This window comes from Xyrauchen texanus, chromosome 9 (genome assembly GCF_025860055.1).
Source record: "Xyrauchen texanus isolate HMW12.3.18 chromosome 9, RBS_HiC_50CHRs, whole genome shotgun sequence".
In the NCBI taxonomy this organism is placed as follows: Eukaryota; Metazoa; Chordata; class Actinopteri; order Cypriniformes; family Catostomidae; genus Xyrauchen; species Xyrauchen texanus.
The window spans coordinates 7,844,061-7,863,976 of NC_068284.1; the positions used below are offsets into that span (position 1 = coordinate 7,844,061).

Consider the following 19,916-nt stretch of genomic DNA (forward strand, 5'->3'; position numbering starts at 1 on the left):
CAAAGTTGTAACAGGTTTAGTTGTTGTTGTTGCCCCCTATGGGTGAAATTTGATAAAACTTGGCATGCATCCTCAATGTTTTGCTGTCAAAGGATACCAAGGTTTTTTTTTTTTATTTTGGATTCAGAAAATGTAGGTCAGTGAGTGAATTTACAGCCCACGAACCAGAACAAATTTAATAGATTATATATGCCTAATTTTGACTGAATTGGACAAATGGCTTAGGAGGAGTTAAAAAACAACAACAAGGGTTTTCAGAAATTTTATTTCTGATTCTAGTCCTCATGGTTCCACACAGAAACATTCCTCACAGGTCAAATTTCACCCCAAAACAACCTTTGTTGTTCTTGTGAAATATAAATCAATGGCAAAATCAATATTTAAGGCAGATTGAACCTGTATTATCTTCATGAAATGTAAGACAAGGCAACATCAACATGAGATTTAGTAAATGTTTAACAATTCCTGTTCTGAACACCGCTTCCTTGACAAGGAAAACCACCATCTTTTGGTGGGGGGTTGTTGCATTGTCGTGTTCTTGTCTTTTTTCCAGACACACAAGGGGACCAGGAGCTCCAGCAGCTCCAGACTCCATGTGTAGGACCTGTCAGAGGGAAACATTTGAGTATAAGCTCTGTGGGGCAATTCACTGAGAATGTATTGCACACACTAATAGCACTGTTTATTTACATGCCTTTACTAAAATACTTAAGCACAGGACTAAAATTATTTCTGCAGAATATAGCTGCAAATGGCAACAAAGACCCTTTCAATTGTTCATAAGGGAAAAAGATTTTTTTTTTTAAATGCGTTAATTTTTGGTGAGATAAACTGCTCATTTTTATCTAGATTTCCATACCAGGTCCTGTTTTTCTCTTGCAAGATGTGGCAACACTGGAACTGGTATATCACCCATCCTAAGTGTGGTGTCATTTTTCAACTAATCAAGAGGATAAGTACATCAGAGTCTCTAGTTTGAGAAATAGATGCATCACATGTCCTCAGCTGACAGCTTCATTGAATTCTACCCGCTCAACACCAGTTTCATGTACAACAGCAAAGAGAAGACTCTGCAGGCCTTATGGGAAGAATTGTAAAGAAAAAGCCACTTTCGAAACAGAAAAACTAAAATAAAAGGTTAAAGTGGGCAAAGAAACACAGACATTGGACAAATAATTGGAAAAGAGTGTTATGGATCTAAACCCCATTGAGATTTTGTGGGATCAGCTAGATCTGGACAAACTGACAGCTATAATGCCAAGGATCTGCAAAGCTATCATTGCTGCACGTGGAGGATTTTTTGATAAGAAATCTTTGAGGTAGTTTAAGAAGTTCAGAATTTATTTTTCAAATTGTAGTAGTAATTTTTCACGTTATTAATATCCTGACTATATATTGTGATCAGTTGAATGCCACTTTGGTAAATAAAAGTACCAATTTCATTCCATAAGAGCAAAATCTTACATTATTCCAAACTTTTGGCATCAGTGTACTGTATATATATCAGCGTATATAGTGCCTGTTCAAGTTGGACTAGTGAGTGGTATGCAAATAAATTACATTGTTTCTTAAGCCCCATTCAAACCGCCAGCATCATCGTGCAACAAAGCGACAGGATCCCATTCATTTTCAATGACAACAGAGCGATTTTCTATGACACATGCTGCTGTGACCGTTGGTGACAGAGATCGCTGTGGTAAACGACAAGACAAAGTTGAGAAAATGTAAACTTTATGCAAATTACGGGTGACATTTGGGAGCGACTACCAATGGGAGTGAAGACAGTGGAGCTCACGTCATCTGTCTCCAGGCAGTGAGTGTACGAGATACTAGAGTCAAGTACAGGCAAGACGGAGAAGTTAAAAGTTTCTGTGAATGATTTCACTGTTCTATATCATTTGTCTGTAACCACATACATGGATATAGCCTAATTAAACTGATGCATTGAAAACCGTTTGATTTACATATACACTGACATATTTGGTAGACACTTTTATCCAAAGCGACTTACAGTGCACTTATTACAGGGACAATTTCCCCGGTGCAACCTGGAGTTAAGTGCCTTGCTCAAAGACACAATGGTGGTGGCCGTGGCGATCAAACCAGCGACCTTCTGATTAACAGTTATGTGCTTTAGCCCACTATGCCACCGCCACTCCATTTACTTTACCATTTACATAACAGCAGTATAATAACCAGCGACACAGAGTGACACGAAGCGACAAAGGGTGCTTCTCAATCGTAATATTGCAGCCTTGTTAGGCTGGATATCTTGGCTGCCATGTCATGATGCACCGTCGAAGGCCATCTCAATTGTGAGGACCCTTGGAAGGCAGCCTCATTTCGCAGCCTTCGTTCGCCATATTCGCCACAAAGTCGTTTGCAGTGTTATACAAAGGAATTATAAGGGGCTTAGACCACATACATTTATGAAGAGTTCTATTTGGTCAAGAACATCACCTTGTCTCTCAGTCTCCTCACAGGCATCACCAGTGTAACCACTTTTACAAATACATCTGCAAGCTGTCCCGGAGAGAACAGGAACTCCGTTATTCATGCAGGGGGCACAGTGACAAGGGTTGAAGGTCTGTATATACTCCTCCCATGCCATCTTCAGGTGGGGCAGCTTTAAACGTAGCTGCTCGGCTGCCGTGCTTAAACGCACCAACTCATATATTGGTAGAATCTAGAGTAGAAACAAAAACCATTAATTACTAATAAGGACTATTAAAACCTTTCCAATAGTAGGAAAACATAGACCCCATTATTGACATTTGTTTCTTTAAGTCCCTGTCTGTTAGCTTTGAGGCAATGTATTTATATCCCATATGAGAACGTCCCTTCCTCCTGATAAACGTTTTGAAAATGGGTCCACCTCAATTTAATTTAATGAGCACTCCGTTCTAAACACAACTGTGTCTGGGAAAATTGACGGCACCCAGGAATCAAGGTCCCAAGCCCTTCACTAGCGATTATCCTGAGCTGTGACGTTAAAGCCATTCAGACAAGCGCTTTAATACGGCCCTTTTCCCTGAGTGCAGGAAAGAAGACTGCACTTGTTTAGCTAAGAGTTCATGGGCTCTTTAAATAAATATGTTTCATAATGAATTTGGACGATACTCTCATCCAGTTACAACACCGCATCAGTGTTGATAATGACCTTACCAATGGTACAATACATATGACAAAGTATGAAACAAGTGTATTAATAATATAAATGCACCTCAAAATCAATTAATGCAGGGTTGTATTTAAGACTCTTTCCCCAGTTCTTGTAACTTATGGCATCCCTGATAGCCAAGTTTGCACTGCTGGTGCCTGTGTATCCACCCTTCACAAAGCCAAAGACATCCTCAATAGCACTATTGGATGCTTTCCCACCTGTAAAAGAAAAACATAGTTTAGTTAAAAGATGTGTAAAATCCAAACTCCTAATAAAAATGTGTCAGGCTCCAAGTTACATACTTTGATTCAATTCCCCATCTTTTTGGCATCCTTTTACGGAACCTTTAGCGCTGACATAATCATTGAATCCCACGCTCAAAGACCCTCCAAGGCACATTCCCATCTGTTGTCCATGCATTTCTAACATTGAAAAGAATGTGTTAATAGTACACTCACTTTTAGTTTTTCTAACTGAAATTTGCAAAAAAGAAAAATCACATAAAATAAACATTATAGCACAAAACAGCAATCATCTGGGTCCAGGCATATTGGAAAAGTGCTGAAAATTACCACACTGCAATACTGTTTGGTAACATAAATGATTTAAAAAAATATATAATTAAATGTAATTTATTACAAAACTCTGTTGTAAATGTGTGACTCTAACTGCATTTAAGAAACAGTCAAGCTGGCCTTGATGTAATGGTTGGAAGTCAATGAAATATATGAAGACATGCAGTAACTTACATAGCAATTAATTTACACATATTTGTAAATAAAATCATTCTATTTCAGTTTGACAGACAAAATAAGTGACAAGTGTAATTTTGAGGATTTTCATCTAAAGCGCTTTTTAGTTTTTCAAATATAATGAATTCACAGAGTCAAGAATATCAAGAAGTTTTTTCAGGGTTACACCACATGACCCAAGCATAAAAATGTACAAATATTGATATTGAATCATTTAATGACACAAATTTTATTGTTTTTTGTTAAATGACAGCAAAATGGCCACCTATGCAGTTACACCACAAACAAACTTTTTTAATATGAGAAATATTATAAAAACGTTTGGTTACACCACATAAACAAACTTTTTTTTTAATATGATAAATGTTAGGGCGGCACGGTGGTGTATATCTGGACTATATATCTGGACTACAAAAAAAAAAGGGGGAAAAAATGGGATTGTCTTATCTTTGACTCAAACATGGCGGGTCGATTTTCCCTGTGCTAAAAATGATAGCTTTTAAATAAATGTTAAATAGATATAATTGGCGGCAAAAAACCCCCCAAAACAATTATAATTAATTATAGGGAAGCACCAATATGAAATTTTTTGGCCAATACCGATTTGAACAAATAACTTTCATAATTTAGAATTAAAAATAATTCTGTCATCAGATCACTAGTTTGTTCAGGAATTGTGTTTTAAAAATGTACAAAGAGGTACAAAAGCTTTTGTTCAAACAGCAAGCAATATCCATTGAACATGGATTTGATCTACTGAACACTTGACAAGCCAAAAGTTTAAAGAGAGCCACAATGAAAGATAAATATCAAATAAAAAGATAAAAGAGATTGAAAAATAACTAAATACAGTATCATAGCATGATGCTTGATGTAAAAAAAAGTTTATTTTATACTTCAAAAAAAAAAAATTTGCACTTCTGTTTTTGCAGTTCAAAGCAACAGAACTCACATTTTACATGTTTGTACTCTAAATAATAGAACATCACAATTTCATAGTATGCAAACAAACTATGTTAAGCAATTCCAAGGAAACACATCAATTAAAAATAGAAAGTTACCAAAAGAACAAAGCGGCCTTTAAATTCTATAGTTGCGTTATGGATAATAGAAAATACCATCCAGACACCGCTAGAGGGCGCCGCTTGTTTACACAATGCTGACTGAAGCGCTAACTGAAGAGCTGATTGCAGCCTTGTTAGGCTTAGTTTGTAAGCTTAGCTTAATTGTAAGACCTTGCAATAACTTATTGTGATTTCAAACTTAATCAATTGTGCAGCATTAATGGATACATACCAATGTCTCAGAAGTAAAAGTTTACTGTTTTGGATGGTTTTACCTCATCATGTATAGGTAAGTGCCGCTTTCACAAGTGTCACATAACGACGGTATTTCCTCATTAATACAAGAGTGAGAAAAAATCAAAATGTTATATTATAAGTTCTTTGGAGTGCTAACCCTCATTATTATCATTATTTCTGGATTGTGCATTTGAATTCAAAGAGGTTTTACAAAGTGTGATGATAATTAATTATAAATGAACCATCGGTTTTTCATATTGGCGTTTTCATGCTTAAACCAATTTTCAGATGGTTTTAATTTGGTAATTAATTTGCTGATAAGTATCAACGGCTGATACAAGGCCCAGTTCTACAGGGGTGCTTGAGGATGTTCAGCACATGAGCATTGATTGGTTAAGACCTCAGCTCGCACATAGAGAATTTACACAAAACCATGTTTATTTAAACAAGGGTTGTGGGAAATTAAGTTGCTGTGGAGAAAGCTGCTTACTGACAGAGCCGCATGTACAACCCCAATTCCGAAAAAGTTGGGACAGTATTAAAAATGCTAATAAAAACAAAAAGGAGTGATTTGTAAATGATATTCACCCTTAGCTATATTGAAAGCACCATGACTACACAAAATATGATGTTATATCTTGTGAATTTTATTGTTTGTTTTTTTAAATGTACAGTAATTTCAAATCAGATAATTGTGTTGGGCCTCATGTGTTCAGATAGGAGACAAAGGCAGGCCTACACACAGTCATAAATTCTGACTGGGGCCTGTAGGAACACTCAAAGCCCGATAACGCAAAAACAGCACCAAAATCAAACAAAGGGAGTCCAAACAGACTACAGATCCCATCAAGCCTTGCTCACTTTACACCTAGGTGTGAAATTCTGAAGGATCGAACTCTCAACTCCTATTGGATGAAACGCACGACAGAACGTGTCCCTCAACCATGATGTCATCGAGAGTATAATACCCCAGAGATTCCTCCTAAGCCTTGCTTCCAGCGACAGCATGCTCCATGTCTAGTTGCATCCCTGCTGCTCCCAGGTGTAGCCTTGTTGCCCCAGGAAATAATGTATGTACCTGAACTTTGGCCATACAATCTTCATCCCTCTGGATGAGCTAAGATTCTCCGGTTCCACCAAGCACGCTAACAGAGTCGAAGGAGACCGCCGGCAAACCGTGTATCACCCTTTTGCCTGAAGAAGTGAAGAAAGAATATTCTATCTTCCTTCTTTAACAGAGTCGACTTCCCTGATATCTCCACCAACCCACCGATAATCAGCCGCTACACCGCCTGCCAACAGGGCAAGGAAAGGCCTATGGTCATCACCCCAGCTTTGAGGAACTGAGTCAGAGTCAAACGACGGACAAACACATCCTGCCCCTGTCCTCACGTGACTCAAGTAAGGGGTTTATGTCTGGGCAGAGATAGATTATTATATTGTGTTATTCTTGAGTATCAAGAATAACTTGTACGGTTTACAGACCGCAGAGTCCGCTCATTGTTGCTAATAATACTCAAGGTATTATAGTAACTTACGGTTACCACGAATGAGATTTGATGTGTTGTTGTCCAACCACATTAGGGTGTTTGTGCATTTCCGCCGTTGCGGGTGGGACTGGCACATTGAGTTTATCCATTATAGAACCAATGGCCACGGCAGCCGGATTAAGAGCTGTTCACCACGTCTCTGAGTGAAAAAACGGTTGCCGTCTCTCCCACGATCGCTAAACCAGACAAACAGCTTTGGCTGTTCTCTCTCTCTCTCGTACTAACCGCACACACACACACACACACACACACACACACACACACACAGAACCCCTCACAAACATACCCGCACACACATTTGGCAAACGATAACTTGGCGATAGAGCCCAGCTTTGTCCCAAAGTTATCGTACCAGCTGAGACACGCATTAAATGGGCAGACACAATAAACCAGTCTCTCCACCCACATTCGTGGCCACATGCTCTGGCCGGAAACTTCACGCGGCACACTCTCTAAGAGAGCCACATCCGTGATTTTGTGAACTCCTTCTCTCCTTACACACACATACACCGATTCACACACACCCCTACCCTCATCTCATGTACTATAAGCTTATCTCTTACCATATCTAATCATGTTACTGTTTAGTTTGTAGTTAGTGTATCGACTGCATTGTATTGATAATTAATTTATATTACTGCATCAATAAACTTTGTTATACTTTAAAGAGAAGTGTTTTGGTATTGTTCTGCATGCACCTATGCCAAGGTCTGGCTGTGGATGTCAGTGCTCAGATTCAAGCCTTCACTGTTTTCCTTTTAAATGTTGATGTTCTCTGGACGTCAACATTCCTAAGAGAACAATCCTATATTGAGACTGCTTTACTGTCTGGTTATTAGTCTCTGATTCCAGGGTGGTGCCCCGGCAATAGATATCCTTACTAATATTCTATTGATTTTAATAATTCGTCATTATCTTTATCTTATAATTATTCATTATTGCTAATAACCAAACCCTCTCCTGAACGAAGCCCCAACAATTTCAAAACACACCCAAAAATTTGAGACGTGCAATTTAAGACTAATAACAATTTGACTAGATGAAATATGAAAGGCAATGTGAAACAGGAGATGTTAAACAGGTGAGGAAATTGTGTCATTATACTGTATACTGTATAAGGAGCCTCCAAAAGACTTGTCAATTTGCCAACAAATGCTTCAGCAAATAATACAGCACTTTGAGAACAATGTTCCGCAAAGACAAATTGGAAGGATTTGGGGCATTTCACTTGGCAAATCTCGAGACGAAAACCACTTCTGATGGCGAGTGATATCTGATCTCTCAGACGTCACTCTCTTAAAAACATCATTCATCTGTAAAAGGATATCATGAACATGGGCTTGGGATTACTTTAGCAAACCTTTGTTAGTCAACACCATTCGCCGCTGCGTCCACAGATGCAAGTTAAGACTTCACTATGTAAAGCAGATGCCCTACATCAACACTGTCTAGAAGCACTGCCGACTTCTCTGGACTCTGTCTCATCTTAGATGGAAAGTAGTGGTTTTTTTTGGTCCGAAGAGTCCACATTTCAAAAAGATTTTTAAAAACACAGTCATTGTGTTATCCGGGCCAAAGAGGAAACGGGCCATCCAAGCTGTTATTAGCATCAGGTCCAAAAGCCAATGTATTTGCCAGGGGTTTGTCAGTGCCCATGGCATGAGTGACTCGCACATCTGTGAGAACACCATAAATACAGACAGATATGTATACATTTTGTTCCAACCTATACGGTTATCCAGCACCATCTTTTCCAGGGACGTCCCTGCATTTTCCAGCTGGACAATTTCAAACCGCATACTGCCCGGATTTCAAGAGCATGGCTGTGTGAGCAGAGTGAGGGTGCTAGATTGGCCTGCCTGCAGTCCTGACCATCTCCAATTGAGAATGTGTGGCACATTATTAAGCACACCATCCAGCAATGTAGACCCTATACAATTGTGCAGCTAAAAACCTGCATATTGGATGAATGGGGGAAATTAAGTCAAGTCAAGTTTATTTGTATAGCGCCTTTCACAACACACATTGTTTCAAAGCAGCTTTACAGAAGATCAGCATTAACAGACGATAAAACTGTAATGTCTATAAAGTCGATGAATCATCATCATTGTGCAATTTAGATAAAACACGATTCTTAATTGTGTTTAAAAATAATTAAATAATAATTGTATTAATAACCCCAGTGAGCAAGCTGTAGGCGACCGTGGCAAGGAACACAAAACTCAATAAGATGTTGATTAATGGAGAAAAATAACCTTGGGTACCAGACTCGCTGTGGGGGCCAGTTCCCCTCTGGCTAACATTATGAATGTAATGTAAATATTACTTGTGTATAGTTAAAATCATGGTTTAAAATGATTAAACTAAGTAAGGGTTAAGGGTCAGTGTTTAAACATCGATTGTGTTTGAACTGTAAGATTAATGACCACAGTCTTTGAAGTCCATCTTGATTAATTGCAGAAGTTCACATAGATGCAATTGTCCTTGTTAATTGGCTGATGAAGGCTTTTGTTGGCAATAGTTAGTCAATTACAGATCGTAGTCCATCAATAGACCGAGGTGATGCAGGTTGTAGTTGGCATCAGTTCATCCTCTGAAGTCCATCATAATAGACTGAAGTGATGTTTGGCACCGGCTGAATTTAGTCATCATCATTCAGCGACATGTAGCAGTGGAGTCCAACACAAAGCAGGAATGAAGCTGGATCCAACCGGTTCTGGTGACCTCAGGATAGGAGTCCCGAGGTTGAGACACAAGTTTAGAAATTCCACATTCTAAACTTAACAAACCTGTGTCTTCAGAGCCCAAATGCTTAATAAGTCTTAAACAATGAAATTCACAGGGTAAACATCATATAATGTGTAGTTTTAAACTGCGTACACACGGCCAGCGACTTTGTCACTGCAGGTCGCCAGTGGGCGTTCCCACTACTGGTTGCCTAGTAACGTTTATAAATTACATTCACGAATGCCATTCCATTGCTGTTGACAGCGAATCGATTTTCTTGCCACTAAAAACAAACATTTTGGAGGGAAATTACTAAATATAAATGGAGTCAGTACATAAAATGATTTATATCAAAGATGAATGAGAAACAAGGCGTGCTGTTTGCCATAGCGACTGTTTATCTGCGGCAAAAATGCAAATGCCGGTCTGTCTGGGTCCACAAAATCCCCGCAATCTCAGATACACCATTCCACGCAGTATTTTTCTTAAAAATGTCCTTGTATGTGGGAAGAGACATATCATAGAGCACTGGGAAATTGCTAACAGCAAGAATTTAGCCTTTCATCCATCTTTCCGTTACTGCAGGAGCTGAGAGAGAGAGAGAGATAGAGAGAAGGATCTCGTGAGCTCTCCCGTCTTCCCTCCTATTGGCTGTCGCTTATGTAAGTCGCTCTTCATTTGAATAAAGTTGAACTTGTCTCAACTTTGTCGCGTCACTGGACACGCCCACATCTAGTAGCCAACGGTCGCGATAGCTCGTGTCGCCGGAAGTCGCTGTGCTCTCATTGAAAATTAATGGGATGGAGTCGCTGTCGCGCGCGATGTCGCTGGCAGTGTGTACGCCCCTTTAGTGCTTTCAATATAGCAAACGGTGATTATAATTTACAAATTATTTTTTTCATACTGTCCCAACTTTTTCGGAATTGGGGTTGCATACGAGAGTAAAGAGTTTTGCTGCTTATACAGTGCATATAAACGGGAATATAAACGGGAATGCTGCTTTCTCACACAAAAACTCTTTCTTGCAATAAGCCGCTTTCTGGTGTCCATGTCAACATAGTCAGAACCAGGCCTATTGGTATCAATATTGGCTTTGAGAATACTTGGTATCGGATAAAATGGAAATAATTGGTATCGCCTATTCCCATTAAAAATCAATCTCCATTATAGTGGCACCTAGCGTTGGAATGTCGTATGCCTTTGTTTATGAATGCAAGTTGTGGTTAAGATTTGGGACCATCTTGGCAAGTTTTACCATCCCAAACTTTTTTAAGGCAGAAAAATAAGAAAATCAAAACAACACAACAGGATTGCAGCAGCTTTTTTGATTGGACCCCTAAATAAAGCTAGCACATGTATTTAACTTTTAGTTTATTTTTTTTCATGACATCATTCCTTTTTATTATCAGCAGTTCATCTTGTCCACTGTACATTTTGGACTGAAAAGTTTACTCACCGTTTCTTTTCATAGCATTCTTGTTCACAACTGCAACATAATCCAGTTGCCCTCCCATCGTTCCCTCCGTCACATAGTGTGTGCCATATTCATTGAAGAAATGGGAATATGCACCGAAGTCATACTCATCAGGTAGATCAGCTAGAGCCCAGAGCACGTCCTCGTCCAGCATCAGATCTTTACTCCTCATCTTAAACTGAGCTGTTTTTACTGTTGACAATAGCCTGACAAAACCCATCTCCTAAAAATGCAAAGGATAGTCAACAATATTAACAGAATACATTTTTTCCCACCCCCAGAAGGCATCCGTCTAGCCAGTGGTGCAAATATGGGGTATGCAGCATATGCAACACATTTAGGTGCCAGAGAAATGGGGGCGTCCCTCAGATGACAAAACATTAAATGGGGACCAAATCTTTCTGTCTTAGACAGTGGTTCTTGCCCAGAATATGCTGTAATATGGACCAGACTTTTTGCCAGTTAGTTAGCAAAACTAAAGAAAAGTAGGCTGTATTCCCTAAGTAAGATAAGGTCTTTCAACATTTGCAGAATGCTTCTAGAGATATATGTATATGCTTTATGTCTTTTTCACACATCAATATGCATCCAGTTGTTTCATGTATGTACAATCATTAAATGTATAAGCCATGATGTATTGCTTTACCTCACTATTGTATTGTGATATGTTTCTTAGCAACTTGTTTTCAGAACTGGCTTGCAAACCAACTTCCACCACAGCGACTCCAAACGTTGCTCCAAAGTTAAAGGATCTTTCTGTCTGTTTTGCCTTGAGAAAGCTGACAGCGTCCTCATAATAATCGGATCCCTCCTCAGTATTTGCTTGTGCCTGGCAGGAACAGAACCACAGTAAATCTGGTGAAAACCAAAATATTTTATCATATTTACAGATAAAAAATTGATACTAGTTGTTTGGGGGTCATTCTCAGCAAACTGCTGTTTGGGTGCTACAGTATACACTGTTGAGCCATAACATTATGACCACCTGCCTAATATACTGATGGTCCTCCGCGTTCCGGCAAAACAGCATGACCCGCCAAGGCATGGACTCTACAAGACCCATGATGGTGGTATCTGGTGGTATGGTATCTGGCACCAAGACAAAGCAACAGATCCTTCTAGCCCTGTAAATTGCTAGGTGGAGCAGCCATGGATCAGACTTGTTGGTCCAGCACAAACCACAGATGCTCAATCAGATTGAGATGCAGGGAATTTGACTGGGGTAACTCTGACCCAGTCATCTGGCCATAACAATTTGGCCCTAGTCAAAGTTGCTCAGGTCTTCACTCCTGCCCATTTCTCCTGCATTCAACACTTTGACTACGGGAACTGATTGTTCACTTACCAACTATTCTACCCAGACCTTGACATGTGGCCTTGTTAGGAGATGATCAACGTAATCTGCTTCACCTGTGAGTGGTCATAATGTTTTGGTTTATTGGTGTATGTGTGTCCCCATTACTTATTATTAATACAATTAAAAGAATACTGAACTTAGTCACATTATTTGATCATTCATGCTAATTTGTTTCCTAAGAAGATGCTTGAGATGATCAAATATAGACACACGAATGGGAAACATAGCAAACAATAAAAAGATTTTCTGCGAAATAAAAGTATCACAGATATGCAAACATACCGTGAAGTGATAGGAGAGGAAGTTGTAAGGTTTCCGGTAATACATTTCCTCATCATCATAACTGAGGTGTTCACAGAAGGGATCATACGTGAGTTTTCGCCACTCTCCATTATAGATGTATTCACAAGTACCTCCGAAGTATTTGGGATCCAGAACGTGATTTACAAAAGCACCAGATAAGGCATTATATCTGACAAAAACAAATCCATGCAATTGGATACAATTGTATATACATATGGTGAGTTTTTAAACAGTTTTTCCTTCTAAGCTGGTTGTGAAACCTTGTGAATTTTCTGAGTGAGTAAACTGATACAATCGTATCAAATCTACATATCAGATAACAGACCGTTGCTCTGAAAATAACTTGGCCGTGCTTCAGACCTCAAAGCTCAAAAGGTCGGAGTTAGCTGACAGATCAATCTTCACCGTCTGTCTGGTTATTTATGAGTACAGTCAGGTTTGTCTGGTGTGATGAAGTGGCCCTATGGTCCTCATGGGGCCCATACAGTAAATGTTCTCCTGAGTGCCATGAACTTCAGCGATGGCCCTGAGTCACACACTCAATGTTGTGTCGATGTAGTGACACTAAGGGTCGCCCTTAGGAGCCCCAAACACCTCTGATCTTTGTGAAAAGGCCAATGTTGAATTGGCGAGTGGAATTTGCATGCCACTCCCCCGGACATACGGGTATAAATGGAGCTGGGGTGCAACCACTCATTCAGATGTTTTCTTCAGAGCCGAGCGGTTGTGTGCAGCAAGCTGAATTTCTCTGCCATTCCATTGTCCTCTGAGAGTAGTGAGCTGTTGGATTTACGGCGTATTACAGCGGTTTCTCCCCCTCTTGCACCGGTGTTGCATAGAGAACGCCCCTGGGAACTATAGCAGCAAAGAAAGCATATTCTTCCTGTCGAAAAGGCATTAAAGATGCCTTTTCGTATGTGTAGTATTCCTGGTTGCGGTCGCTATCTCTCTGCTTCTGACGGCCACAATCGCTGTCTCTCGAGCTTGGTTGCGTCCCACGTTGCGACATCGTTCGTGGATGGTTCATGTCCACATTGCGAAAACATGACCATGGCAATGTTGATGTTGCGGGGGGCAATGGGAGCTTCTCCACCGTGAAACCCCCCACGGACTTCCCATTCCCAAGCACGCTTGTGTGCCCCGGTCGAGTTCTGGGATGAGACCGCAGGCTTTTATACTCTTATGTCCAGGGGAGTGGCATGCAAAATCCACTCGCCAATTCCCATTGGCCTTTTCTCAAAGATCAGAGGTGTATGGGGCTCCCAAGGGCGACCCCTAGTGTCGCTACATCAACAGAACGTCTTGTTCCATCCATCAGGGAATGGATGTTACGAAAGTAACCAGGACGTTTTGTTACAATAAATTTAAAGAATGTCTTCTGAAGTCTCACAGTTTTAAATTTTGAAGACAAAGCTTTTTATGTCTTATCTTGGTTCGGAAGCAAACAGCTGTGGCATCGTTCGGAAAAGGAACTGAAACGTAGTATAGGGTGCGAATGTTGGATGCACAGATCAACCGGACTAATGATATCATACCTTTTTCTCCCTTTGAATAATTTGAATATCTACTTGGTTTTGACATATGCCAGCCACAAGTGGAATATCTTTTTTAGAATATCTTATTTTGACCAGCAATACACCTTAGATTTGATTAGATTAACACAATCTATGGACAGTTTTTCAGCCCACCAATAATGTGAGAGCAACCGGTGGTAGAAACGCCCACTAATTATCAAAAGTACAGCGGCTAGCAATAAAATCGCTGGCAGTGTGAATGCGGCTTTATACAGCGATTTTGTTGATAAATACTAGCCACATTGTAACGTGCAACATCGTGACAGAATGCAACAGTCTGGTGCCGGAAGCAAAAATCCTATAGATTAATATGTACTATTTCTTTACTTATGATAAACAACTTTAAATCAATAGTTTCATATTTTTCTATTGTTCTTAATTCGATATTATTCATAATGCTTCATTGTAGGGGTAAGACAATAGGGTTATCTAATCATGATTCTATTTATTCGATTCAATGGATTTCGAGCAAAATGCAGTTTCTCATAATTTCTCATACAAATTTAATTTTCTAATACATAATATAAATATTCAAAGTTCAAATAACAATAGATTTTCTCAAGTAAATTTTTTCACAAACAAAAAACCTTCAAAAATAGTTTGTGTAGGTGGAGGTTGAACAGCTGTATTTGTTTCCATCCCTATAGCTTAGTACAGGGACTATCTATTTTGTTCAAGGAAAATATATATAGTGTGTGAAAGTGTATATGTATTTTTACATAACTTGTCTTATTATTATTATAAACACAATTTAGCTTTTTACATTTTATAATTTTACAATTTAACATTTTATAATTTAATATTATATTATAATATTATTAGCTGTCACTGAAATAATATGTACAATTTACAAGTATTTATCTTGACTTTACATTAATTTGTATTTCAAGAACTGAAGTACTTTTGCTTTAAGAATTGCGGCAGTTCTATTAGCATCTGGCAGAAACGTTCAGGCGATTTCTTTCACAGAAGTCGCTATTTCTTTACAGCACCCGTGCTATGTGTACTTAAAATTAATATTTAATTTTACTTTTTGACCAACAACTGACTGTACTGAAAGAATATTCTAAGACACATGGATTTCATCTTTGATGTACACACATTACATGGAAGACATTTTCCATTTTAACTTCAAGCACTTTTAAGGACTTTTCAACATATAATGTAAATTTACCTGGTATTCCAGTACTTACATTTCTAAAGGCTAAATTTGAGCACTTTAAACACTTAAAGGACAGAGAGATTTTAATGTTTGATGGGTTATTTCATTTATGAACACATGGAGAAAAAGCAGCTTTGCTCATTTAAAAATATAGAATTTTGCAGAGATATGGTTTGTCATTTATTTTGGTTATTTCAATATTTCAAAATTCAATATACTGACATTAAGTACAGTACACTGTTTTGAACCTTTGTTTTTTTGTCCGCTTTTCAAATACTACTTTTTAGCTTTAAATTCAAGTTTGTATTATTGTGATTCACCTCTGAGTTGGTTGGTTTGGTTCATGGCTTAACTTTTATGAAGATTTTAGAAAATCCTTATGAAAAAATGTGTGGACTTGGGTGAAAAAGTGGTGCTGTGGTGCTCCAATCTGGCTGAGTTCAGAATGGCATACTACTCTTGCTACTTCTGTCATATCTATCTTTTGCAGAAATAGTAAGAGTAGTATGCAATTCCATACTCAACCTCTGTCTTCATCCCGCAAGACTACAAGTAATACACAAAATCAAAAAGTGATTCCATTGGCTAAACGTACTTTTAAAATTCTATCCAATTGCTATATTATTCATGTTGTCTTAACCATGTAAATATGCCAAATAATAACTTTTAAATTATCTCACATTTCATATTATTAAACCAAAGCTATAAATAGTGAAATTAATCATTTCTCATTCTGTTTTCACCAGTAAGTTCACAAGCTAACTGGTTAGCCTACTAGCTTAGCATACTGTTAACAATTAGCCTGCTTGCTAGCGACAGAGGGTGCTCCTCCTTTTTAAAACTGTGCATCCTCGTTTCCTTTCTTTGCATCCTTTCCTCACTTCTTAGTGAACTGAACCTTATCATAGATGTAGTTCACATGTGGACATGTTGCACTACCTTTTGACATCTAGAAAGTGTCCAGATACTTTCTGTCTTCATTTTGAACAGTGTATAGACCTAAAATGTGTTAAACATTTAAAACTTAAAAAATGTCTTCTTGTGAAATGTTTTACTTAAGTACTCTATGCTTGTCCTTTTTAATAAATGCCAATTATTGCACTAATTTGCTATGGAAATAAATTACATTTACAGAGTTTCAAGTGTGCATTAAGTCAAATACTTTTTGTGCTACTGACGTATACGTATGATGTATATATGCAGTATTGACTATATATTATCAATATATATATATATATATATATATATATATATATATATATATATATATATATAAATAATATTATGCTATTAAAATATTTTAATAGCAATAGCCAAGAAATAAACCATGTGCACATTTCAATGTACATCATACCCTTGAGTGGCTTTCTCAGCTCCTGGTATTATCAGCATGTGGGTACATTTGTTTTCTTTTTTATTTGTCACTTCACAGTCAGTCTCATCATTCTGTGTTAGACAGTCCATCTCATCATTACAACGGAGCTCCTGTCTGAGACAACGTCCTGTGAAGAACACATAACATTTAAAAGATTCATAAGCCAGTGTAATTAAAAAAAAAAAAAGAAAACGAATTGAATTCATTTTAGTTAACCCTTTAAGCTTTGAGGGTGTTTTTAAAGATTCCCACAAATAAACAACAACATAAAAACAAGGAGGGTACAGTGTTTTGAATCACTGTAAAGAAATGTTTTTTTTTTTTAATGATATAGTAGATTTATATCAATTTTGAGACTCTCAGCCAAAGAAACTGCTGAAAAATAACTTAAGAATTTCTTTTATTCTTATTTTTCTGATTTGACAGATGTATCATTTGTCAACATTATTAAAATGTTTGGGCAGAAGACTATATAGTAAATGTGACGAATATAAGCAAAGTGACATTAGGCTCGTGAGTGGGGAGGCATGAGTTTAAACAGTATATATATTTCAGGGTGTAACTCATTTTTGTTTTGTTCCCAGTCATGTCGCCTGTAACTTACAAAATTTTGTGATGATACAACAAAACAATCAAAAGTTAAATAGCATTACAAATATAATTTATCCTAGTGTCCAAAAATGTCTCTAAGTGTCCAAAAGCCTCTCTAAACAAATAAAACATAATAATTGTGCATCAGATCTAATTACACATACACATAAAACAATGACTAAAGGTATGCTCTCTCTATCTCCAAAGCATCAGTTTCATTCTGTGTCATTTGAGCCATCATTGAGTCTGTGTCATGTACTTGGCACCATCTCCTGGTGTCCATATGTAATTAGAGTAAACGATCCTCTCTGCCCATATTTGGATGACTTCACCTCTGGTTGCAGTGATCTGAAACCTAATACGATTGGTTTAGCATTCCATGATGCTTGACAACGTACTACATAATTTCTGATCAAGTCATCTGATCCAGGAAAACGAACGTGTTTTAGCCACATTGTGCGTTGTGTGGATTATCTAATGATCTATGTATCCGATTACAATGTGTGTGGGCTTGTTTGAAAGATTATCACCTCTTCTAAGTAATGGTATTTGACATTATATGTTCCATTTAATTTTCATGAAGTTATAAGCTATAAAATATGAAACTTTTACAATCTGCCTACATAAATGCCACAGATATAAATTACACTGAGAAATGTATCATTGTTAAATGTATTTCGTCAGCTCTGTACAACAACACAAGTACAATAAAAACACAACTACAATAAAAATTAAACATAGTGGAAAAATAGAAAAACAGACAAAAATGTTTGAAAACACTAATGAAAATGCCCATTGGGAAATAAAATAAAACTGAAAACTAAATAAAAAAAAATAAAAAAAATATTTGCATATTGTGAAATATATAAACAAATACAAAAATAGAAAACCTGGACCAATCAAACATAATGACCGAAATGCAAGCAGAAATATTTACCATAGGGCCCACATGCAAACATGTCCCCACAGTGGTCTTGAGGCTCACACTCGCCCTCTTGTCGACAAAGTCTCTCATCCCACTGACTGTGCACACACTGGTGACCCTGAAACTGAGAGGGCCGTTCCAGATACTGGAAGCGAAACTGCAAAACAGACCCGAAATTACTTACAATATAGATAATTTTTCAACGCTTAATAGCTTATATTGTAAGAGCTTATATAACAGACTAATAGAGCATGCCTTCAACTTAACTATTGGACAGTCGAGATCACAGTTTTCTGACAACGTTTAAACAGGATTCAACAATCATGGCCCAATGGACCAGAGCTAGTGTGAGAGTGTTTCAGACCAGTTGATGGAAATTACATTATTTCATGTTCAAATTAAGTGTAAAATACTTAATTAAAAAAAAAATACTTTTATAATTTAAATGAATTAAAATTAATGTTGTATTAAACATTTGGTGGGTAAAAAAACAACTGCAAATATTAACAACATACAGTTTTAGGAGTCACATAAGAACCATTTGATGGTTCTTATGTAACTCCAAAAATAACCATTTTTAAGAGTTTTTACCGTCCTCTCTCTGCATGAGTTACAAGGTGACCACTGCGACCAACTCTTGAGTTTACAGTCAATAGGGTTGGGGGTGTTCACTCCTCTGGTCCGTCTTGAAGATGCATTAGACCTTAGAGATCAAATATAGTGTGCTATGAGGAATGACATGACACGAAAAGACCACGAAAGTAAAGTCGCTTGCTTACCTGTTGTGTTGTAAATCATCAGTAAATCTGGTAGAAACACAATGACAAAAGAGAAAAATCCCCAAAATACAAAGCGAAAACATGAATCTGCTCATAACTGAAATGGTTTGTTGGGGGTTTGAGATTGATTTGAGTCTTAGGTCCAGTCCACAAACTGTATGTCAGGGTTGTAAATGATTGACAGGGTTTGGGAAAGAAAAATTAAATACCTTTTTTTCAGCACAATGATACTTTTCCCAGAGAGCTCCACCTCCAGGCCAGTAGACTACTATAAGAACCTTTATCACAGACATCTGGGTTGATAAGACTGTTATTGATTCAAAAGAAAGAAAAAATACCAATTGTTACCACCTATATTAGATTTAATATAATTTTTACCCATTGTAATTATTTTGCCATTTGCACTCTTCACCTGGCACTCCAGCACACCCTGTATGTGCACTTTATTGCACACTGTATAGTACTTATTAAATAGCTTACCATTTGTCCTATTTTATGCAATGCTAGATTATGATTGAAACTGCATGGTAACTGTGATTTTCTTTTTTTTTTAAGAAACTCACCAAGATAAATTGTCAAAAGTGTTATTGATTTTCCTTGTAAAATGTCATATATATTTCAGTGTTGTTCAGTCATGGCGCACATTTGTAGGCCAGGAAAGCTAATTTGTCATGGGAAATCTAATTAATATTCATAAGCTACATCATTCACTTCCCGATGCTGGGCGAACCAGCGCGAACATCACGAAACTAAATTAATATTCATGAGGAAAGCCTCGTTAATTCGCCAGCTGACTATCACCAAAGTATTTCTAGCAAGTCAGTCCACTGTCGGCCAGCTTTGAACGCTCTCGGGATGCTATTTCCAGTCTTGCCCGTGCAGC

At 37.8% G+C, this 19,916-nt stretch overlaps 1 protein-coding gene across 2 annotated transcripts; it reads right to left on the reverse strand.

Annotated features, from left to right (window-relative positions):
- Positions 1-249: 249 nt before the first annotated feature.
- On the reverse strand, positions 250-19,186 carry c8a (complement component 8, alpha polypeptide). 2 transcript variants are annotated; one of them, XM_052133650.1, is made up of 11 exons: positions 19,034-19,186; positions 18,846-18,957; positions 18,267-18,411; positions 16,718-16,865; positions 12,607-12,796; positions 11,614-11,796; positions 10,950-11,190; positions 3,466-3,585; positions 3,224-3,381; positions 2,461-2,686; positions 250-604 (listed from the first exon to the last, which is right to left on the reverse strand). In XM_052133650.1, the coding sequence occupies exons 1-11, from the start codon at positions 19,126-19,128 to the stop codon at positions 456-458; spliced, it is 1,767 nt and encodes a 588-aa protein (XP_051989610.1). In that variant the 5' UTR covers positions 19,129-19,186; the 3' UTR covers positions 250-455. The 2 variants fall into 2 exon arrangements, with proteins under 2 accessions (XP_051989610.1, XP_051989611.1); XM_052133651.1 differs by having other exon boundaries at positions 18,846-18,939; positions 19,034-19,167.
- Positions 19,187-19,916: the final 730 nt, after the last annotated feature.